The 24,717-nt window shown below is 45.2% G+C and overlaps 1 protein-coding gene across 1 annotated transcript; it reads right to left on the bottom strand.

The window, feature by feature from the left end:
* Positions 1 to 4,489: 4,489 nt before the first annotated feature.
* Positions 4,490 to 24,532, bottom strand: MOGAT1 (monoacylglycerol O-acyltransferase 1). Its single transcript, XM_026040086.1, has 6 exons — positions 24,439 to 24,532; positions 15,894 to 16,072; positions 15,267 to 15,468; positions 12,967 to 13,141; positions 9,660 to 9,859; positions 4,490 to 7,131 (listed from the first exon to the last, which is right to left on the bottom strand). Exons 1-6 carry the CDS (start codon positions 24,530 to 24,532, stop codon positions 6,977 to 6,979), a joined length of 1,005 nt encoding a protein of 334 aa, XP_025895871.1. The 3' UTR covers positions 4,490 to 6,976.
* Between the last annotated feature and the right edge of the window lie 185 nt (positions 24,533 to 24,717).

Genomic DNA, 24,717 nt, shown 5'->3' with positions numbered 1-24,717 from the left:
TTCAAAATAAAAAGGGTACTGGGTTATGAACTGCAGTCCCATGCCCCACTTGTGAACACCTGCATGAAAAAGTTCTAATTAAGGTTGCAAAGAGTGGTCCTGTGGACGGTGTTCAGAACTTCAAGGCATGAACCAGTGACAGGCACATCTTTAGTCACCATTTTCATACTGAACCTATACACCCATTTCTGCATGGGAAGGGAAGTTGGACTACGTGATCTCTAAAGGCCCCTTCCAACCTTAACAATTCTGATTCTATCAAAGTGAAAACAAGTAGGTCAGCAAAAGCAGCCGAATTTCAAGGGCAAGTCACCCTTTATCGGGAAGGAGATGGTGGAAAGCTAAGGGTCGTACTTCCGTGCCCACAGGGAGGCTCCATTGGCACATGGGCTCCCAGCCCCGCACCAGGGATGCTCCCGGCAGGGATCTGCTCCCTGCTCCCGCTCCAGCCCCGTGGGAGGTCACCCCTGACCTCGCTGGAAGTGGGGCAAATTCCAGGGAGGAAAGCAAACACATCAGCTGAACATCAGCCATGGGGTGGCCGGGTGGCTCAGTAGGCCTAAAATCAAGAATGAGCAAACAAAAAAAAAATAATGACAGAACTTAAACAAGTTTTCAACTTGTAGTACTGAAGAATCTGAAATATTTTTCTTTTTTTTTTTTTTTTTTTTTCCTGAAGTTCAAAAAGCAGCGACACATTTCATATAGCTTGTGGAGCAGCAGGAGTGGGGCTATTTTCTTCACTCGCCCCAGGCCTTAGCACCTTCCCTCAGCAACAAAAAGGAGTCAGGTTACAAAGTCAAGCTCAGCAGCCTGGAATTCTTGTTGGAACTCCAGTGATAAGTATAAAAAAAGAAAGCAGCACCATTTTGACAGTTTGGCCACAGATGCAGGAAAACAAACAAAGCTGAGATCTTAAAAAAGACTGAATTCTAGGGATTAATTTTCCCAGCTCCTGAGCACTAACACTTTTGGTTTCATATGGAGCTTTTGCAGCCGACACTTCTGAAAACCCGCCTTGCGCACACCTCTAAAGCACACATCGACAAAGAGGCAGCCAAAACGTCACCAACTTGCTCTGAAGCCTGGGATCTCGGTCCTTCAGAGCTACTTTGGTGTCGCGTTTCTGCCCATGCACCCACCTGCGGGAGCTTAAGCACGTGCCAAGTGATGCTGCTCTGCTATCAACCACCTGAAGGCAGCAGCAGCGGTTACACAGACATAACACACATTGCTTTACTGCATGCTGGAAGCTGCAGTTAACACAGGTTGAAAACGCGAAGTTTTCTTACGTGATACCAAACGAAGAGAACCACCACCACAGATTTATAAATTTCGCACTCCTTGTGGTGGACTAGGTGCAGAATCCCACTCGTTTCCCCCCCTGCAGAACGCAGCGGGCGTTATTTACCTAACAAGGCAGCGAGAGCAAGGCGCAGGTCAAACACGCCCGAGCAGAGCCCACAGGGGCACGCAGAGCCCGCGCGGCGGCCTCTCCCGCGGGGCTCCCTCCAGCCCCGCCGCCCTGTAGCGCCCTGCCCACACCACAACGTGTGTCCACGCTATAGGGCCGCGAACGCAGCGGCTGGTGCGCGCGCAGCCGCGGCGCGGCGGCGCCACCTCGCGGCGCGGCCCCGGCGCTCTCCAGACCTCCCGAAACCGCCCTAAAAAAGGCGCCTCTCTGTGAAACTGCTGCTCACCCTGTGTTGTGGCCCCGTTCGCTCCGCGCCAGCCGCCCTTCCTCGCGCACCGCTTTGCTCGGCCGTTGCCAGAGCTCCAGGTGGGCAGGACACGCAGCTCCCGTGGCGGTACCCGGGCGAGCGGCTCAGACAGGCCCTTCTGGGGCAGGAAGATGCAGGAGGATGCACACAGATGGTGCAGGAAGGTCGTGGGGTGCTTATCCCCTGCAAGGCTGCGCTTTCTTCCCTTTATAAGCCATGAAAAAGGCTTGCTTTTACTTGAAAAAAATAGATTTTACTTACTGTTTATGCAAGAAAAATTCAGAGGAACAACACAAATCTTATAAAACATTTAGGCACTCTTTTAGTGTAGATTTCTACTGCAATGCATTCTAAAGCACGTATGTCCACACTAGTATATCTAAAAAATGTATTGTTTTCTGGACAGTCTCTGCTGTACAGATAGATGTAGAGAATACCAGGTTTCTATTCAACGAACCTACTCTTTCTGTTCAATACTGGCTGTTCACTGCATCAAGGAAGTAACAGACCATTCCTGATTCATGTTAGCAGAAAAAACAAAAGCTTACAAGGAGCTTACAGGGCTCTGTGTTCCTTGATCTATCACAGTGAGTTATTATATCCCAACCTAACCATTCAAAAAGCAGAACTCCATTCACATCAGTAAGGCCCTTGGAAAATAAACTGGGTGAACAGAAGGTCGTACTTGGCTGCTGCTTTTCCTGTTACTTTGTCCAGGGCTGGAGCGCTGCGAGGCTGCCTGCCAGGCTGGAGCGGAGCGCCGAGGAGCAGGCTGTTCTGGAGCCCAGCACACGTCACGGAGCCCCTCTTCCCTTCTGCACTGCAAGGGCCACCTCAGAAACGCTCTGGTGGCGCCTCCAGGCAGCGCTCCAGCAGGGCAGATGACAAAATTGATACCAACCTGAGGAAATGTCTGCTGAAAGGCCACGTACATTCATCAGGCCACAAGGTTCCCTTTGGAGTCAACTCTTTCGCCTGGAGCTAACAGCTTGGCTAGCACAGACCACCGTGATCAGGATTAGTGTTTCTGAGCACGTCGGAAAGCAGGAAGATCTCACTGTTCTCTGTTCCCCATTTCTTTTTCTAGGCTTACAGCTTTTCAGTATTTCAACAACAACAAATAAGAACCACCATGAGATGTGACACTCATCCACTAACAACACACCTCCCCACAGGTATGATGAGACTCCTCAAAGCAATCCAAAGCCACTTTACTTTCTACCATTTTGTTTCTTTTATATAACACTAAAAGGCAAGGTGGATTCCTCCATAAAGAGAGTAACCAAACACTGTTAGCTTTTCCTAGGCTTTGTATTTTCTAGCTGCCAGTGCAGGTGTCAATATAAGCAATGCTATACTAAAGACGACTATGATGATAAAAAAAAAAAAAAATTAAGTTTTGAAGCATCCCCAATACAGAAAGACAAGCCATTTTTAATCCAAGCAGCAGTCAGCTTCCCAAATCCTTAGAGTTTAGCAGAGCCTATACAGGGTCTGGTCCTTTTAAGGACTCAAAACTCTGATAGAAGTTCAATAGAAATTCAAGACTACGCCTGAACACTTGAGCTGAACTCAACGCCGTGGCCTGCCGTGACTTCACCCGTTCCGCAGAGGACTGGTCCTCCCCGCCGTGCTCCGGCCCTGCTGTGGCCACGGAGAGCTGCAGCCCTGCAGAGACACACACCAACCCTTCCCTAACTTCTTCCCAGACCCTCTGGCCTCGCAGCAGGACTTTGGCTTCAGGGGATGGCCGAGAGCGCACAGAGAGGTCCCTCCACCTTCACCAAGCCCCCACGTTCGTGCTGCTTATGGCCACTGTCCTCTTAGCTGCTTTATATGATATTCTAATAGGACCTCTGAACTCAGTCACACTGTTAAGGCCACCATGTCCCAAGCCCTTGCCCAATAGCAATGATGAACACTTGAATTCCACGCAACACAAACACACTTTGGTACAAACCTTTATTGTCGCACACCGCTTAGCTACAGCCGTCAACGTAACAACCAAAATCGGTATTTTACAGGTACCGCCAAAAGTCACAAAGATATCAAAGGCTGAAATATAAGCTCAGGAAATGCAAGCTCTCGAGGGCTGCTGCTCCGTGTAAGGGTTTGTGCAGAGAAGCTCTGGTAAGAGCTGCAGGGCCGGGGAGCCTGCGGAGGGGCAGGCACCGGCCTTGTGACGGGCAGCCCGGGCCCAGGCCGCCCTGGAGAGCGGCACAACCCCGCGCAGGGCGGGCGCCGGCGGCTCCTCGTGCTGTCCGGCAGGGCCGAGGGCTCGAGGAACGTGCTCCAGCCCCGCGTCCGTCCTCGGGAAGGGGAGCCGAGGCAGCTTCCCGAGTCATGCACCTAATCCGCAAAGCAGGGCCCCCTGCAGCACCCAGGGCGCCGAAGCCCCCACGGCCTCTGCTCAGCACTGCTCTTGTACAAACTGCTGGTCTAACTCAGCATAATCCTGTCCTAGACACACTAAGCATGGCAAGTTTGTTTACAAATGTAAGGTGCAGGACCCGCCTAGGCAACACAGCACTTGGAGAGCAACTGTACGTGCAGAGCAATAACACGATTCAGTTGCCTGGAGACCTTAGTTTCTTTCCTCTATCTTCCTGGATTACAAACCAATAAAAATATTAGTAGCCACTCCTAGTTGCTCTAACTGTGCAGGTTATGAATGGCATTTAGAGCCCTCAAACACTTTTCTCATGGATTTCAGAGGTGAGCTTATACACATCCTGGTACATTCAGGACCGGGTATGTCCCCCTCCCTCCCAAATCAGTATCCTCCAGTTCCCTAGAATTTGGGGCTAATTTAATTAACAGCAATGCAAGCAGTTCCTATCTTCAACCCACACTATGGCTTGAAAATGTACATCCTGAGCTTCTGTATCATTACAGTAATGTGATAAAACAGACTGAGTATGAGAGGAAGCATCTTATTAGACCAGGTGATGTGGGAGGGCAGGCTGACCCAGTCCGTCTTCGGTCACTGCACGAGTGCCTCTCGTCAGGGCAAGCAACAAGAGATGAGCTCAAATGGCAGCTTCGCACAGCTGGATTAATAAAAATCCACTCCTCAGGGCCTCAGGACCCTAAACGCCCCTTCCAAGTATCAAATCTGGGATGTCTGATCCCCTAGGCATTTGCTATTCCAAAAGCTGAAATACTCCTGGATCTTAAGCTCACGTCAAACGCTCACAGCATTTCCTCTTCTCAAGCCCTGCTCCTAAACCACTGCTTTTGGATGAGGACAGGAAGCCATTTAAAGTTTTGTACATGCACATAGTCATCACATGCAATCATCATGAGACAGCCAAGCCCTGGGAAGGATTCAGCACCGGGAAAGCTAAACTGGGTATGAGAAGAGCTATGGACATGCTGGCAGCAGCCTGCCAGGGAAGGAGAGCTGCCTCTCTCGACATCAAAAACTCCAGCTCTCATCCTGGCTCCTAAAGGCATCTGTAGTCCTAGGGAAACCATGAGTGGGATTTACCATCTCAGTGCTGGTCATTCCCAAGTGACAGACATGCACTAGAAGGCACAGCCCTCCCGAGCAAACCATACCTTGTACGGAGGTTTTTTTGGAACAGGTTACACTAACATCCATGTGTCCTGTACGGCAGACACTTGCTCAACGCTGGGGCCTGGGTTCATGGGCAGTCCATTCCTCAGGAGTCACACCGCTTCCACCCGTTTCTTGGAAGACATTCATCTGGCTACAGATCTTTTTTCCCTAGACTTCTAACACTTCTCCGAACCACAGCCACGCTTGTGCTAGGAAGGCTCCAAGCGCACAACGAGCCCAAGGTCTCCATGGGGCCAACAGGACTACTCCTAGAGCCCAGTGCTGCCAACTGGCAGGGCTGCAGGTGCCCCAGGCTGCCCAACAAGCCCACGCACATCCTGTCAGGGCACCTGATAAAACATTCAGGAAGCAAAACTGCTTAAGGCAAAGCACACACTTCTCAATAAACTCAGATTTGCAGAGCCCAAGCACGGACAGAAAACACTCACAAATACAGTAAACTTCTCATATATAAAAAAAATTACAATTTTCTTCACAAATCATCATCTTGGAGGCCTAGGCATTTTAAATGAAAAAGACCAAGATATATATATATCTATTTTAAAAAAGACATCCATACTTAAGCAAAATCTTCTGTCAAGCACAAGTGCTCGCATTGCCTTGGCAGCTACAGCTGTGCCACGGTGACAGGCAGCTTTCCAGATCAGGAAACCACAGGTTAGAATTTGGTTCAATCAAACTAGTAGGAAAGAAGAATAAAACCTCCCAGTCTGCCTCCCCATCCACTGGTCTTCAGAGAACTAGGATTCAGGAGAGGAGGAAAAAAGCATAACAAGCACCCTTTCCTCCTATAGTTTCAGAGCTAGACTGAACAAAGCGGGCTTCACTTCCTCTGTGCCAGTGTCCAGAACACTAACTCTGAATACCCATGACATGCAAGATCCACATGACTCCCCCAGCAGCTTCAGTGCTAAACACCTGCACTGTGCCTGCCCCTCCTGGGAGCTCGAGCTGCCAAACCCAGCTGTGGCATCGCACAAACCGATGATCAAAAGCACAGTGTGTCCATGGGATGAAGGATGTCACGCCATTCAGTGCTTCCCACTACCCAGGAAATGCATGAATATAGAGCAACTCACACTGTTCTTCCTCCCAGCAGAGCTTAATCTGCTCCATAAGTTAGATATCACATTTGGTGATATCTTCTTTAAGGCAGAAAGTGCACAATATTCCTGAAATCCTATATAAATAGGTCATAATAGCCATCTACTGAAAAAACAGCTTCATTTTTATAGAAAAGCAATAGGATTTCTTTGATATTCAAAGAACAAATTGATTTTTCACACATGCTAGCAAGTCCTAATTACATGCTTCGGTGGGGGCGGGTTATACCTCTCCTGCTCTTGATCCCATGCTAGGGCCATTTTCTCTGCCCAAAACATGGTGGTAGGAACATCTGCACCGAGTCTCTCACTAGCATTTCTAGTACAGAAGAATCGAAAAAAAAAACAACTTAGAACAGCAATGGCTTCCCCAATCACGCCCTAAGGATTTCTTTTTTTCCCCCCATAAGATTAAAAAATAAAAATCAAACAATCCATTCTTGAAATTATTCCTTAAACAAGAAGAATTAAAGATAACAAAATATAGATTGCAAGAAAGACATTTTTCAAGACATATTTAACCAATTTTTTTTCCCACGTTGATCCTTGTAATCACAAATTGTAATTCACTACTCAAAGACAAGACATCTCTGCTCAGGGATCCCATAATTTCTTTTGTGGTCTTCAAATAATTTATTCAGTTTCTGTAGGTATAGCTCATGTAGCTGCTCAATCTCTTCATTGGTAGGATTCAAGTTCTTTTTCACAGGGATGGGACTTCCCACTGTAAATTAAACACAACAGCAAGGTTAGCTTCACTGACACCTCTTTTAAAATAAAACGTTCCTCCCTCACCCCTAGCTCCGTCACAGCTGTGAGGCGACAGAACCACAGCCCAGTTCTCTTAGCCTTGGACCCCTTTCCACCTTTCACAAACCTGGGGCTGTTTTTTCCACTTTCTTTCATTTGAGTTCAGACAAAAATGGGTTTAAAAATAAAAAATAGCCAAAAAACTCTACTCAGTAGTTTGGCAGCAAAAGAACAAACAGGGAGTGTTGGCTGTAGCCTGAAGATACAGTTTACACTGCAGGGTACCCTGGTGCGGGCTGTGGGCCATTTATGGAGCATTCTGCAGAGCAAGTTCAAAACAGGTGTAAAATTCAACAGGCAGAGTAAATGCCCGGGCCCACTGGTGCCGGCCAGCCTAGGCGATACCCTGCTGAGCTGGGAGACATTTCAAGGCTCAAGCATTTTTACAGATGCTTAGCGAGTTGCTAGAGTTAGCGAGTTCCAGGCTGGACTGCTCTGGTTAGTCTGTGCTCAGAAAAATAATACAGAGTTTTTTGCAGCTCTTCCCATCTCTAGCAGTAAGTGTAGAGCAAGGAGTAAAATCCTGCAGGTTTTTAGCTGCCTTGCTACCCTGGGTCACAACCTGCCAGTCAGCCCCAGCCTTCTCTTCTTCTAGCTCTCTTTTTGTCCAGACCCTTTGCAGGCAGTGGGTTTCATTCAGGTGAGTAACAGAAATCAAGAGTTTGCTGGAAGATGCTTCTCACGGCAAAGGTGAGCTGTCATCCGCCACCCCTCAGGGCAAGCCAGCTTTGCATCCAGGTAATGTTGGGTTTGAAAAAACAAATCCTGCTACAAATCCTTGCAGGCTCAGGACATGCTTAAGCTGGAGAAAAAGGAGAACTCAAGATACTACAGGTGAAGTTCTATAAGTGCAAGAGAACATGCCAACTGAAATGTCTGCTTCTCACTGTGCCCCTTTCTGATCTGAATAGGTGCCCACTGTGAAAGAGACTCCAACAGCAATATTAGTCACCAGCAGTTTTGACATCTGTTTTTCTTTTGCTGAAAAACAAAAGAGGCTCTGGAAGCTTAACAGACACGGCCAAGATCACACAGTAGAAGTCTATTGAAAAGATGGCTTGAACAGATTGTCGGATGCCTTTGCCAAGCACTGGAAATCCCTTTCAGCAGATGTTTCACCTCAGATGGGAAGGTGTTGACAAAGGCAGGGCAGGTGTAACTGACTGCAAAGGGGCTGATCCTGCAGATTCCTGCTGCAGCTGCTGCTGCCAAGAGCTCCCTGGCCCCGCAGTGCTGAAATTCAGTCTTTACATGAACAGGGGCAGAACGCAGCCCTGCATTGAGTAAGACACTGGGGGTATGAAGTCACTGCAGCTCAAATAAGGAATTTCCAGGTCCTGCATGAAGCTGAAAACTGTGTAGCTCTCCCTAATTTGCCATTCTGCTCCTGCAAGCAGCAATAATTCCCAGGCAAACCAAATTACTCTCAGTCACGCAGCCCAGAGCGCGCAGACTTTGCTATCTGGATGGTGGCGAGCTGCACCCCTGGCTTGAGGGAAGGAGGCTCTGGGAGTAGCCGTGGCCCCGGGCGCAGGAGCCCCCAACGGGCCGCGCTGTCGGGTGGAGCTCGCCGAGCTCTCAGGAGCTGAGCTAAGGCTTTCAGCGCCCGATTGAGCCACTCGGAGGAGCGCTCCAGGAACCCGCAGACACGATAAGGGTTTTCAAACAGGAGCTAACGCACGCTGAAGATAAGGGATTTCATATAACAGGTTCTGTTGCAAGACTCTTGCTGATTTGCAGCACTGCTGTATTTCAGCTGTGGACACGCTCTGGCTCTTGTAGTAAATGTGTTGAAGATTTGTTTCAATTAATGTTCGGAACAGTCTTGATATCATACCCAGTGAAAAAGCACCCAAAATGCCTCATTTTCATTCCTGTGTTTTGGACATATTTCGGCTTTTAAGCAAGCAACATTTTTGACCTGCCTAGGCACAACATAGGGTTTAAAAGGTTAAGACTTTTCCAAAACATTTAAATATATGCCCTAGTCAGGTAGGCAGGCCTGCATTAAATTTCTCATAAATTACTACTGCTGCATCTTGCATATTTTGATTTGCTCCATACTAAAACTACATCATCCCTCCTCTGGAAGGAAGGATGTCCAGAGTGAAATACAAGGGCAGCTTTATTTTTCTGGACAATCAGATTCAGTCACTCAGGATCTGACTAAAAATGGTCTATCCAAAATACACGCTCAGCCTTTGCAGAACACCCCTTGGGTCTCCTTGAGGATTCCTGAGGAATTAAGAATGAGATTTGGCATGAGACAGAATGGGAGAAGGGTGAAAGGAGGCCCCTTTCTCAGCTGGGAGTGAATCTCACATCCTTGCTTTAAATGTTCAGTAGTCAATTGTTTTTGTTGGAACAGATTTATACAGATACTAGAGGCACATTTTCACACTTTAAAACCAAAAAGCATTGGAAAAGGCACAAGGAACTCACCGATGGTATGAATAGGTTGCCTGTAAGGTATTAGGCCAAAAGTGTATTGAAATACACCCCTGGCATGAAACAGTGGCAGAGCAAAGCCCATGATCTTCTGCAGCCTCTCCTGGATGCTTCTGAGCCGGGAACCTCTGGGGTTTGCAACTTGCTTGAAGAGCTCGTTTTCACCAAAGGAAAACACCGGGACCAGATGAGCCCTGGAAAGGAGTCAGAACCACAGTGAGCGCTGGAGGAGCCCGTGTCCATGTCCGTGCAGCACCGCTCACTGCCACCGTGGGCAGGCTGCTGCTGCCCAGCAGCTCAGGGGCCCTCAAGTTCATCAGCAAGAGGAGGCATTTCACCTAAGAAGTGGAATATGCTCTTGAAGTCATTCACACGCAACTAGCAGCTAGCTTTTAAGGAAGTATTTAGTTGGCTGCTACCTTTTGCAAATTTTAATAATTAGTTGTAGTTGTAAAAATACATAATTATCCATATATCATAATTATGATCTTATCCACCAGTATTTCAGCAAATCCAGACAAGTTTTCACTGCATTTTCTCCGTGGGCAAGCAAGGAAGCCCTGTTGCTAACCTGGTAATGCTCCTGGCTGTTTGGGTCAGACCTTGGCCTTCCCCAGCCTTTTGACCCGAGTGCGGCACACCCTTGGCCTCAGCACAAACAACATGGTAAAGAGTAGATATTCTTCCAGACACGAGTCCAAAGCCAAATTTGCCTGCTGACCAACTCCTGGTGAAATCCTGCTTCCTCCAGGCTTCTGAAACATTAGCCTTAATCTGTTACTATCAAAGGTCAAATCATACCCCACAGAAATTATACTAATTCACTTTGGCTCACACACAACTTAATGAATTTTGGTTCAGTTCATGAGTTGGGTGGGAGGAAACGCACTGATTACCACCTGGATAAACTCCTTAGGCTCATGGAATCAGTGCTAGCATCTACTAAAAAAGTATTTCAAATCTTGACTGCATTTTTTTTTATATTTAACTTTATCAAAAAGAGTTCAATAGTTTTCCATAGTTCAACAGCTTAAGCTTTTAAAAAAATACTAAATATTAAAGGCCAAAAGAATTCTGATCAATCTCTGGAGGTCACCAAGGTATTTTATTTGCTGGACTTGAGTCTTAATTTCTGTATTTTAGCTCTATTCTGTTTATACTGTCTTTGAGGAAAGCCTAACTACATTAGCAGCACTGCTAGTAATTCTGTCATGATGAATTCCTGAAGCACAAATGCCCGAGGATGTGCTGAGGACAGAGCCGGTACCATGGACAGTCACAGCCACCTGCACAGAGAAGACCAAGAGCTTCCATAGCTCCCAAAAACTCAGGCATCCTGAGTGCTCCCAGCTCCCACTCTGCTCTCACTGAAAAGGAAACAACAGAAAGCCCAGAAAATAGCACGGCTCTGTATATACTCCATTTTATTTTATTTTTATTTTTTTAACTACAACTCTAAAACAAACAGGAAAATCTAGTGGTGCAATAGCATTTTGTATACACCCTGAGAGTGTGGGATTTATTTTAATCTGCTCACTAAAAGCTTTTGCAAGACACTCTGTAGGAGGCTGCAACAAAGAAGCAAGTATCTTCTGATTATGAAACTAAGGACAATTTAGCTGATTCATCATTTATGTCTTTGGAATTTCTTCACTTTATATCAGGTACTGTGTTACCTTGGGCCAAAATGTCTTCTCCAGAAGTGCAGAGGACTCTGCATACATGTTTGGGGCACACGGGAAGAGAGCAGTGCAGGAACAGCGCTACCCCCCTGCACTGTTGATGCCCTCTTGATACTCAGTGCTACAGAGGCAGAGCACCAGAAGATGCGCAGACCCAGGGTCACCTGCAGTGGTGAAGACCTGTGGAGTTGAGCCAGGGGACCTCCTGATGCCCATTTCATGCTGCTGGGCAGTGCAAACACTGAGCTGATTTATTAAGGACGAGGACCACCCCTTGTAAGGGCTTCATGAAAGGAGTGGCCACTGTGTTCTGCAAGGAGCCCAAACCTGTCAACCTGCATAAGGCTGCTTTTGAAATCAAGGCCAGGAGGGAGTATCTTGTTTCTCAATCCAAATCAGCTTACATGAGATGAACAGCAGTCTTGGTGATCTCTCAGATCACAGAGATCTCTGGACATGCTCACAAACAAGCAGGAAGATATTTTTGTAAACTTTGTGGTAAAAAAGAGTAAACTGCTGGTGGTGTTTGCAATCTTATTGGATTAATCAGCAGTCAAATAGAGGGTAAAGACTCCTTTAGGCACTGAGGGCCCAGTTTAAATATACAGGTCTTATTTCTGGGTAGAAATTGGACTAAAGTTACATTCCATGAGAGAACAGGTCCTTTATGAGATTCCTAGAAAAATGCGTAAAAGAAATCTCTTGTCATCTTTACACAGAATAGTTTCTAGAATAAAAAAAGCCCACATTAGTAGCCTACCTGAAATTGGAGAGGTGCTTCTCAGCATCCATTTTTCCTCTGATTAATGGCTAAAAAACTGTTAGATTTGCTCAAATATAGTTTTGTTTGGTTTTGTTTCTTGCCCTCTCATTGCTTAACACAGCTCCAGGAGTACACATTGATATCTAGAAAGCTTAGCAGGAACAAGGCATTGGTTCCAATATTTCTAATACACAAGGCATGTAGAACAGTCTGTCACAGACACAACAGCTCATATTATGTAAGTCATTCAAAATATTAATGTCACCTCTGTTCAGTAACAAACTGATGGATGCTTGATAGTTTAAAAAAAGCTTTTGAGACCCATATCCCCAAATTCTGAGAAATATACATTTGTAAATAACAAGTTTCCCTCAAAATTCTTTAGAATAAGGATGAAAAGTCTTCCTGGACTGCACTTGTAAGTGATTTAGTAAAATAAATTGTAGCTTTCTAATCTTTTTTCTTCGAATGATATGGAAATACTTCAATGCAGCTTCAATTTACAGAACAGACTAATCGCTGAGTCAATCAGCAATAAAAGCCACAGTTTACTAATGCTGTTTCACAATTATTACTTTTTTGCTACTGCAATATAAAACAACAGAAACAAATAACCAAGATATGTTAATATCTCCACCTACTGCTTACAAATTATGTAAGGCAAGAAGGAGCTTTCAACATTCCCAGATTGGATCTGAATGCCCAGACTGGCTCCTGTTTCAGACATTGAACATTCATACACAAATTACTCTTTCAGATTCTAATTATGAGTTTACTATATGTAATAAGTACTATATTTATGAAGCAGGCTATATCCAAAGCATGCTTGCTGCAGCAGTCTTAATGGGAAACCTACCCGTGTTTCAAGGCCATTTTAATGAAGCCTTTCCTCTTGAGGATGTTCAAGGTTAGGCTTCCAGGATGCGCGTTCAGAGATTCCTCTGCTCCTCCGATGACGATGACGGATGCGTGGCCACCTCCCTCATTGTTCAGCACGTACGAGACGCTCTCCTTGGATGCGGAGACCATTCCTTCAGGAACGAACATTAAGAGCGATTCAGTAGAACCTCATAAAGAGGTACAAATATTTCATAAATTCCACTGTAAGGGATATCTAAATGATATTTCTAATATTTATAAATAATTATAGCACAGGACAGAGTTCAAAGATTGGGGTTTAACCTCTAAATGCAGTAGTTGTATTTGGCACGTCCTTTGACTTCTTACTGATGAGCCTACCATGAACCTACCTACTCTCTTGCCTACCACAGCAGCTACCTGCTATCTTCAGGAAAGAGATGGCTCTTCTGCCAAGATGAGCCATCTCCTCTGCAGATGGCTCTCTCTGCTCCTTACTGCAGAGCCTCCTGTGCCTAGTAGAATCGCAGCAGACACCATGGAGAGGCTGAGGCTAATGCAACAGATGCAGGTGCTTATAAACAAATTCAGAACAGAATAAGCAGAGGACTCACTAACTTAAGCACAGATCTGCACTGCAAGTCAATGCCTTGTCTTCTTTCCTCAGTTGTAGCACAGCACTCCCAACGACTGCATCGGCTTTTCCTCTAGTAACCAGGACCTGACACTCATTGATCTATCTAGACTAGAACAACATGGAGCTTTCCTAAGGTTACAGAACTTACATGGAAAGACATTCTCCTGGAATACTGAATACATGGATGTGCAGTTCCAATATTCATCGGAAGTGCATCCTGGGCACGTCTGTAAGCAGGAAGTGGTTGAATAGCTGCCCTACAATCACAGCATTCATGCAGAAGCCAGGCGTGAAAGCCAGATCTCTGCCTCCCAGGATCTGGTCTTGCCCAGGTTTGTCTTGCCTGTACTTACCGCTGTTACAACTATCTGCTGTAGTTTAATGCATTTAAGTAAAATAACTCCTCTATTAAACTGCTCTGAAGGAACACTCATCCTAATTTCATTATATATTCTCTCCTCCACAGTTTAGTACTTGTTATCTTTTATTATTACCGCAGTATCAACCATGAACATGACCTCTTTTTGAGAAGTGCTAGAGAAACAGAAAAGAGTGTTTCTGTGTTTCTTTAGAGCTTTCATCACTGTTACAATTGCACAAGCTTGAAGTAATTAATTTCTGGCTAAAAAGATACCTGTTCTGAGCAGGACTTTAAACTTCTCAGGTAAGAGATTATCTTCAATTTGTTTTTCAAGTGCCATTGTGCAAGGACTAGTGCTCTACTTCAAACATCCCCTTCTGCAAGGTGACAATACAGGCATAACGTGTGGAAATGAAGCCTCAAGCACTCCCAATTGCTATTGGCAGTGCTAAGAAGCACAGTCGAGGCCAGCATGGGAACCCTGAAGCCCCCAACGCCTCCTTCATTTCCCCAGTGTGGGCAGAACCACCGAAAGGGCTCCTGCCCACAACACATCTGGAGGAGGGTAAGGGAATGGGGATTGCCCCACAGCCACTGAAGCAAGAGAGCTTGAGGTAGAGCAGGTTTGGGGAACCAGCCAGGTGGAGAAGGGATATGAAGCTACAGAAAAGGGTTCCTGAACACTCAAATGGCTGCTGGAGGCCACCCAGACTACCTGGTTCCTACTCCCTGCCCTATCTGCCTTACCATAGCTAGAAGCATTATTCAAAAAAAGAAGGTGCAGAAGTATCTGCAATGATCAGTGATTACATGACTTGTAATCAGTTAATGTTAGCTAAAACAGGTACTTTTTAAAAGATAGGAATATATAGTTTGATCTTAATACCCAAGATTTAACAATCAGTGCTTATGCTCAAAGAAAGTAAGCTTTAGATTCAATAGACCTTATTTTCAGAATAACCTTCCTAGAGGAACCAAATCACTATGGCTCTTTCCTGCAGCAAAGCTCTTACACCAGCAGTGGATCTCACTATATTGTAACTGCAATTATGAAGCAATAGAACTATTCACTGCAATCAGTTTTAAATAAGGACACATTATCATATCGTTCAGCAAAATTATCAAAATCTTTCAAGTTATTTCGCAACGGCTCTACACAGAACAGAGCTTTAACTTCAGGCCAGTGCTGATCCAACTGAAGTGAAATAGCAATTTGCCATTGATCGGTGCAGTAGACACAGCACTTTAAGCAAGAGCTATAACATGAAGCAATAAGCTGAGACATTCTGTTTTTACCTACCAGCACTCATGACATATTCTCTGAAGAAGGGACAGCCGAACCAGATGGGAGTGATATGAAGGTATGGAGTAATCCCGGGAAACAGAGTCTTGAAATTTTGCCCAGTGCAGAAGTTTCCAAAGGCTCCAGCTACCAGCACCCCATGAGGATGAAAGCCAAGCAAGTAGTTGTGCTCTGGACTCAATTCTGAAGTTTTTATAAGCTGAAATTTTGAGACAGTGGAAGAGATTATTCTATGTTCTATTTAAACATAAAATAACAAAACATAAGGATTGCAATTTGACAGGACACAGAACTGACATCAATTCATTTATATCCTCTGAAGGCTTTAAAATGTTCTGTTTTACACCAGAACAAAGTAAATTTAAATAGATCTATCCTGAACGATCACTTCTGTATCATTTACAGAGCACTATCTTCAGATCAAGTCATCCAAGTGGAAAATGAACCTGCATTCCCCCTTCCTATCACTAAATTTCAGATTCCTGATGTTTTAAGAAGTTCAATACACTCTGAAGTAACTATTTGAGTTGTACCAAAGATGACTCTTAGCCATCCAAAGGCATTCATGAAAGTTTTAGCTGTGCCCTCAAAAGTTTAGAGTTGGCCAAGACACCTTTTACTCACCTTGATGGGAAAGTATTCCCTAAAGTACTTCCAGATTGTCCAGTTTCTCACACACTGGAACCTTCTCCCTCCAGCACACGGCGTGTCCCAGTCGTGGTAGAGCCACAGCAAGTACAGGACGCCAAGAAACCAAAAGTTGCCCAGAATCAAGATTACAAAGAACCCACAGCAAAACTCCGCTGTAAAAGACAAACAAAGGACACCATCAGGAGCATTAATCACACCATCTCCTTGCAAGATCTTGAATTCTCAACCCTGCTGTTTTTATTATGGATGGCATTCAAACTGGAGGCTAATTGAAATCTGCTTATTCCATGTTGCATGAATGTGCAAAAGAGGGCATCACCTCAGTCTCTCTTTCTCACTCCCCTGCACAACTAGATGAATTAGCTCCAGAAGATGCTGGTCGACTTGAGGATGCCTGAGAACACTGCTCTAACAAGGACACAACGCTCTGGTGAGGGAGAAGAGGGGAGCTGAGCTGGGAAAGGAGAAGGGAGAGAGGAGACAGCAGTGAGACCTTTTTCTTATGGGAGTGATATTTGGCAAATCTAGTCTATCAAATAGGGATGACAGTTCTGGCTGCCTACAAGAAGCGACTAAGCAAGGTCATGCACTAGGCTGGCCCAAGACATTAGCAGGCTCCAATTCAGTTCCTAAATATGTCATTAAGTGGAAACTGGTCATTTCTTTGGGAGCATGACAATGGGTTTAACTTCTGCTACTTTCAAGTCTGCATCAACAAGAACTGTAGCAGGCTACCACAAGAGCAATGCATGGGAAATGCATCATACGCCATTCAAAACAAAACCAGGAAGAAGTGTTCAATTAGGCAGAAGACATTACTGGGGGGCCCGATCCTAGGACACCTCCCAACCCACGTCTGAGGGAACGCTGGCTCTGCAGGCCCTGCCAGCTCTTGTCCTCTTGCAGCTGTGCCCCACACAGGGCCGAGCCAGGTGGGACCCGCTCCCGCTCGACAGTCCAGCTGCCTCGGGCTGGTTATTCCGGCTTCCAGTAACCAACAGGCATCACCATCCTCACAGATCTGAGTAACTAGGCAGGCACCCAACTCCAAGCTCGACACATTTCCTATGTCCCACAACTGATTGGCTTTCATGAGGACAGCACCTTGTTGCATCCTAAAAGGAGCTATATCAGTGAAGCATATTGGACTTCATACATCTGCACAGAGGGGAATAAAGAATAACAGAAGTATGGCAGTCAATATCTTGGCTAACACAACGTAAACTTTGGCAGAAAACGTGGAAATAAGCTGATGGACTAAGAGTAAGAACAATCCAGCCTTCTTAAGCTCCATGCAAGATTTTTCCTAGCAGAAATTACTTGGAAATGGAAAACTCACAGCAGGTTGGCTGTATTAAGCAGATTCTACCTGATGAAAAACATCTCAACTGGACCTATTTGCACTCTTACATTTCCTCCAATGTGAATACTTACTTTTCCTGAATTTCTTCTAAAATGTCGTTGTCCAGAATAAAAAAAAAAAAAAAAACAAACAATAACCATGGGGTCAATAATAACTACCCGAATCCAGCAGCAGAAGATAAAGCAAGGAAAGCTGCTGATTTGATTGAGCAGAAGAGAGATGAATGACTGGCAGAAAATAAGCAGAGAAGAAAAAAAAACCAATCTCATTCCTGAGAAGTCAACAACCACAGGAAAACCAGGAATGGGATCAATGCTCAACTCTACTGTTCCAAAGGACACCTCCTTGTTGGGTACCATCACTATGGGGGCACTTTTGCTTCCTGCTTAACAGGCAACATCCTCATCTAAACTAGCACCTCAGGAAGAACTCTAGAAAAACCCCACAGCTGAGGCCCAGAGTCCTTTGGAATCAATGGGGTAAATTCCCATCAACTGCAACACTAAGTGCTAGAAGATGTAGAATGTGTGTCACGAATCTGACACTAACTTTTACTTCTCCTGAGAACAAAATTTGCTTGAAAGCCCACACCAGCACAGTCGAAAACAGAGAACAGAAGTCACTAATGTTTGTTATTTGAAGAAAAGACCCTGAACTTAAAGTAATTTCTAGGTATCATAATTTCAACAGGATGCCAAGGTTAACACTCTAAATGAGTAAGTGCAAGTTCTTCAGTGCATTAAATGATGAGTACTTAGTTCTCATACAAAAGTTGATAGGCAGAAATATTCCCCACTGTCCCCATTGGAAGGGCTTTTGGCTCAGTGAAGACTCACATCTCTTTTAGTATTAGTTACCTAGTCAAATATCTGAGAGAGGTTTTGGATCAGAGCATCATTGATACAGAAGCTAATCAAAGCAGTATGCTAAGTGCTAGACAGCCCTATTTAACACTGCACAAACACACAAAGGATCTAACTGCTTTGCCAAAGCAGAGCAGGCTCCACGTGCCTGAGTGTGTGCAAGGCTCCGGGCAAGTTAATCTGCGGGGCAAGTTACCTGGCTGCCAGTAGCACCTCCCGAGAGGAGCTCAGCACCTTGCAGGACAAGGCCCATTTACTACTGCATTTGCAATGACACACGTGAAACAAATAGCTATTATCATTCCTCCTCATTATTTCAGTGCATTATTAGTCTGCAAGATGATTTAAACACAGATGACTCAAAACCAATGAGCCTCTGAGAAAAAAAAAAAAAAAACATCCACAGTATTTTCTCCCTCAAGGAAGTCAGTGAGTAAATAAGTGACAAATATATAAACAAATTCCAGGCAAATGAGGAATGTCTTATTGTATCCCTGTCTGTTTGGATACACTTCCAGGACACAAGCATCATCTTTTTGCTTGAGCCCAAATTAAAGCTTTAAAAATCTCTGCGGTGCATTGGAAAAATGGAGAAAAAGAAACAATATAGGTCAGAAGAGAGCCCATTACCATGGGACTCAGAACACCAGGTTTGTCAGTCCACATTAAGCAAATTAGTTTATTTCCTTTTTTTTCTTTTAATATTTGCGTCATTGTAAAATGAGAATACTAATCTGCTGCAAAAAAGATGAATAATGATATATTGTGTCTGTAGCAGCACCAAAAGCATCGTGACCTATAGTGTTTGAATGGCTGATGCTTCACTCACTAAGTAGGTTCCAAGATAACAGCCATAGGCAACAAATTTATAGAATAGTTTAACACCACAGTGAGATTAAGCAGGAAATGAGCAGGTTGAGTAGGAAAATATGGGTGAATTTCAGGTCATGTGCAGTTACTAAGGAGCTAAAAAATGCCCGAGTAGCATCTATTGCTAATAGCCCGGCCTGCCTGTCCCCACCTGCAGGGCAGCAGCCGTGTCCAGCGGTCGGTGTTGGTATCAGTGAGGAGCACCGGGCTGCCCGGAGCACCCAGCGAGCCCGGAGGGCACCTCACGCTCCCCCCTGGGCAGGGGCAGCCCAGGCCAGAGCGAGCTCGGCCACAGGCCCTGGTGGAGCATCTGCAAACGCATCGAGCTGCTGACAACACCAAAACCGGGACCAGACTGTGCGAGTGCAGGGATTGGAACTAGTCGCACAAACGACGTGATGATCAGGACATCGTTGTCCCACCGATTTTCTAAGGAAAGCCTGGGGACAGATGTCGTTTTAAGTATTTGTATTTCTCTAGGCATTCTGAATACAGGCAAATACACAAAGCAAGCCTGGGGCAGAAGACAAGCTGAAAAAAAATCTCACTTCTTATCCTCCAGCTATAGGGAGAAAAATGAAAGACAGTATATTTTTCAATAACCACCATGATGCACCTACCACAGAGCTCTCCCTTGCTCAGTTTTAGCTTTGGAGCATCAGTATTTCCGAAGGCAGATGCTTGAGAAATGATATTGGAGGAACATCGGAAGAGTATTGCAGGGAAGTTTTAGTCCCTAATTAACAATTTTTTCCCCTCCCTATAATCCCTCTAGACGTCATTGATCGTAGATTTGTCACGTCTTCAGAAGGACATGCAGCTCCAATTGCCCCCTGCTTAGCAGATATTTGCATGAGAAAGGAAATAATAAATAGTTTATAAGATAAGTGGTAAAGAACAGAATGGATTTATATATGAAGAAACAGGCCCAGCAAACAACTGCAATGGTCACAACACATAACCCACACGTGCAAGAGCCAAGAGGAAGCAACCTGCCAGGCAAGAGAGCTTCACCATGCCTGCAGAGCACCGGCCCACAGCTCAGACATGGAAAGGCTCTTTAAAAAATGTAATCCCTGATGTCAGTACTAGCCTGCTTAGATTCCATTAGCTTACCTTACTGTTACTTCCTACCTGTTACAGAATCCATGGCAGAAAAGAGGCTAAGACGTTATTTAAAATGGTCACTAGGAAATGGTCGAGGTTGACATGAAGATATGGGAGCTCCTTTCAGGAGGGAGGGTGTTGAGGAAGCAGCACCTCTCAAACACGGCCCTTCTTGTAGCTGAGGTCCTTTCTCAGGTTATTGGTTACAATTAGGAGTCCTACTCACAAGGATACTCAAACAGTCCTATGCAAGCAGCTGAATTTCCATGTTACTGCAAGAACAAACCCAAGCCTTCGGATGCAAAGGTTTAGAGGGGGGCTCAGAGGCTCGTTTACTTGGGAATTTGGTCCCAGTTCCCAGCAAGGCAGCTATTCTGTTGACAAACACTGATTAACCACAGATAGAGAGAACTAGAACACAAAGGTCTGTACAAAGCAAAGCCCCAAGCTCCTGATAAGCAGATGCTGAGACAGCGTGCCAGGAAACACCGGCAGGCTTTATTTCCCATCTCCGACTCCTCTTCAAGCATCCACTACCATTTACCCTCAGTTGCAGAGTGCTGAGTCGAGGGTCCACAGGTCTGGCCCAGCACAGGCATTTTTTCGTCTTGCTCTTTCGAGGCACAAAACGAAACCCGTTCAGAGACAAGGCTAAAGCTCCTCCCGGAGATGGAGGTAAGCGAGGCAGCATTCCTAGAGTACTACTCAGGTAAGCATCAGTAAGTGCTGTTACTCTCTGTGATCATACAAGAGTCCCTGCCCAAGGGCCAGGAATAAGTGTCAGGGACAGCAGTACAGACAGATAAAAACAAGATAGTTATATCACTCAGCTTGCCAGGAAGAGGTTACAGCAGCTTGGCTGAGTTTCCTTAGGCAAGAAGAGGGAACTTTAAAAAGGAAGGCTTTGAAGAGGAGCAAGACAGCAACTTCAGCCAGCTACATCTGAAGACTTAAATCAGCACCAAATAACTAAGAATTGCAGTAAATTCAAGTAAGAGGGATGAGGGAAGGCAGGCTTTTTTTTTTTTTTTTTTTTTAAACACATTATGCTGCACACCTGCTTTCTCTTAAGGGTTTTTTTTTCCAGCAGCATTATCCCACTCTGTAGCAAATGTTTCATCATTTCTATTTTTTTCTGCAAGCCAGAGCCACAGCTTAAAACTGACTCCAACAAAATCCAGCCAGCAGCATTTCATCCTACCAGACAGACACAGAGAAGTTGTGTTGCTAGAGAAATGGATGTACTTTAACATACACCACTGCACTTAGCATCTCATTTTAATATGTACTATGTACGTAGCTGTACTTGCACAATGATTTTACATTAGCTATTTTACAAGTCAATACCGAATCTCACGAGCCTGTACCTAGGTGCACACTAAAGAGCCACGTACACCCTGCAGGTAGGGAGGGGACTGGCCCCACCGCTGCTCGGCTGCAGGTGACAACACACACAGGGCACCAGCCCTCACTGGGAAACCGAGTCCTGGGATTCCTGTGAGAGGGTTCAGCCTCCTCACTCTGCACTTAATCCTGTACATGCTGAATTCCAGCATTCCTTTTTAGATCAAATCCATAGAAGCTGGCAAAGAAGAAACTCCTATGCATGATGACAGCATTTCAAAATCAAGTTTTACTTCTGGTGTCACATCCCTGATCTTTACAGATAACTAACAGAACCACTGCTACAAGAAAAGTTTGGCTTTTTTTTTTTTTTTCCTCCTGCTTGAGAGAAAGCTTTGGCAGCTTTTTAAAGCAGAGAACAGGAAGGCACAGCAACTTACATTCAGAATTTTAAAGAGTTCCCTTTTGTATTTAATGAAATTCTGTGTACATCCACACGGCTTTTTTAGGGGCAGATGCATGTTTATTCTGGCTGCCTTCTGAGGCCGCAGCAATGAAGCAACGTGCTCGTACAAAGCGCCAACTCTGCAAGCCGTGCAAAGAAGCAGAGCCTATTCGCCTGTGCGGGGCTATCAGGGCTATCTCCCAAGCTTTAGGCGACAGATTAGCTATTACTACACACCGTGACAAGCAACTCGAGCTGGTCGATAACTATTGCATAGGTGCATTTCAGAGTAGCTTGTCTCTGATCTTCAGGCACCCAAGCAAAAGCGCATTTTCAATCACCAGTTCTGATTCAGAACAACCAGCACTGAACAGGCTCTTTGCATTCAGCTAGTGACTGTTAGGACCAAGGCTAGGAACATACAATGAATGCCAGTTTTTCCAGAGTTTTATATCCAAGTAATATTGAGGATTTTAAGTTAAAATTGATCCACATTACTGTTGTGGCTCACTCTACACATCTAATGTTTTCACCTGTCATTTCCCAAATTTAATTAATTTTACCTCACTCAGCTTTCCTCTTCCCAAGTACTCATTTTTAACAGTTCTTTTACTTTATCTGCTAGTCCATTTATTAAGCTATAGCACCTCAATGCATCCATACATGAATGATTTCAGGAAGCCAGTACCCTACTTATTTGCTGCTTACTTGGAATGATGACATCTGTAACGCAAGCGGTTAGCAATCATGGTGTTCTCCGTTCATTTTCCACTCCCCCACCTCCCCAACATGAAGATACTTTTACATAAGAAAGACAAAAGCTAGAGAAGATCTTGCTTGGTATAATATAGTTCCACCCATATATTTGAAATAAAAATAATAATTCAACCATGCAATCTCTCTTGCAATGAATTCACACAGTACTTGAGTTGTACATGGGTAACCCTTATGGGATTTGGTAGCATCATTTTTGAATTTGAGACCTTACCAACTAGCTTCTTTCATAACTGGCAGATATTAGACAAATGCTGAGGCATCCACACAGACTGACCCCTCTTTCACTTCTTGAAGATATTTACGATTCAACCAGGTGATTTTTCCTGGTATTAAGTGAAGTATTTGGACCTGACAATTCCTACTGACCTATGATTGATACTTAAAACTATGAAGAGTTCCCCTTCAACAGCTGTGAAGGTGAGCAGCCCAATGACAGCATGAGCAGATCAGTTTATATTGAAGACATTAGAGCATTTTTTGCAAAAATGTTCCCACCGCTCCCCACCGTGCATGTTCACTGTGTTCAATCACCCCTACTGAAACCTCCTGGCCAGCCTCTCAATATTCACTCACTAGCAATGCCAGTTGCAGAGACAGCTGCCTGCTTCTCCTATTGAACTGCAGCAACGGTGAATTTTCTGCAGTCGGTGCCTTTCTAGTGAGCAGATGACACTATTTTCTGGACTTTTTGAGGAGACAGCAGCATTGTTACCAACTAGGCTAGGATAAAAATTGTTTCCTTCCACTGTCTTGGATTATTATTAGACTGCAGTGATAGGAGATGCCAAGATTTAATTCAGTGGTAAAGAATAAAAACAGAGTCTGTTTGCTACGTGGTCATAAACACAATCCATGTTCATAACCCAGTTGCAAGCAATTTAGAAGCAACATAAAGTGGTGCTTTATACTTTCCCTGCTTCACACATTTCCATATGCTCCAGTCCCCCACAGTCAACTATCTGAAACGCATCAGACCAGCATCTAATGGTAAATACTTGCAAAAAGATGGAAGATATATGCACTTCCCTTTCCTTGTAAATCCCAAAGCAGAGACAATCATAAAACACCATAAGCATGTCCTATAACATGCAAGACTCTACACCTGACAGCAGTGGGTTCTGTAAGAGCATATTGAATAATGTCGTGCCGATTTTCACAACCTGTGGACCTGTTCCCAAAGGATTAAAGCTCAACTCACCTTATGAAGTGACTCATTATATCAAGCTCAACATAATTACCCAAAAGAATAAGATTTTTTGCTGTGATTAAAGGTGTAGTGATAGGAGTCCCTCGCTAAAGATATTTTTAAAAGTGTCTCTCTATAAAAAACATAGTGAAATGAGATCACTTAGTGACACTGTTAGGGCCACTTTCTTAAAGCAAGGACACTTCTCAAATCTATCGAAGCTGCTGAATTCAACCCTTTTGCTATCACTCTTTATTAAGCACTTACCTTTATCACCTATTTAGGTGACAACGTTATTGAATCACAGTATATAAAGCTATTTTACAAGATCAGCAAGAAAGCTTAAGTGTTAGCTAGCAGAAACCCGAGGGGTATTTTATTACTACAGTCACAGGCATCCCAAGGATGTGCTGTAAGGAGACTCTATAGCAAGAGTGAAGGAAGCAGGAGAAGAGGGAGAACAGAGGCTGTGGGAGCAGGCTCCGAGCGGCACCTTCCCATGGAGCCGGAGGGAAGAGCAGCCAGGGCTGCTTGTCAGGGGCAGAAGCAGCAGCAGCCGTTACCGAGCAGCAGGAAGGAGAAGATCCACTGGAGCACGGCCGCCGTCTGGATCCTCCTCTTGAGGGGGATGTTGATGGGGGCGAACTCGATCTTCATGCTGAGCGCGGTGGGGCGCGGAGGAGAGGCGCGCGCGGAGGAGAGGCGCGCACGCCGCTGCTGCCCGCACCGCTCTGCGCTGCCGCCGCCGCCGGGGCCGCGGGGCGGAGCGGGGCGAGCGCCGGCTCCCGCCTCCCTCCGCCGCCGGGGCCGGGGCCGCCCGCGATTGCTCAAGCGGCGGGGGA

This window comes from Nothoprocta perdicaria, unplaced genomic scaffold (assembly GCF_003342845.1).
Source record: "Nothoprocta perdicaria isolate Ctin4 unplaced genomic scaffold, notPer1 scaffold_25, whole genome shotgun sequence".
Classification (NCBI taxonomy): domain Eukaryota; kingdom Metazoa; phylum Chordata; class Aves; order Tinamiformes; family Tinamidae; genus Nothoprocta; species Nothoprocta perdicaria.
Note: the sequence above shows the minus strand (reverse complement) of the source record. Positions and strands in the feature narration are given on the sequence as shown.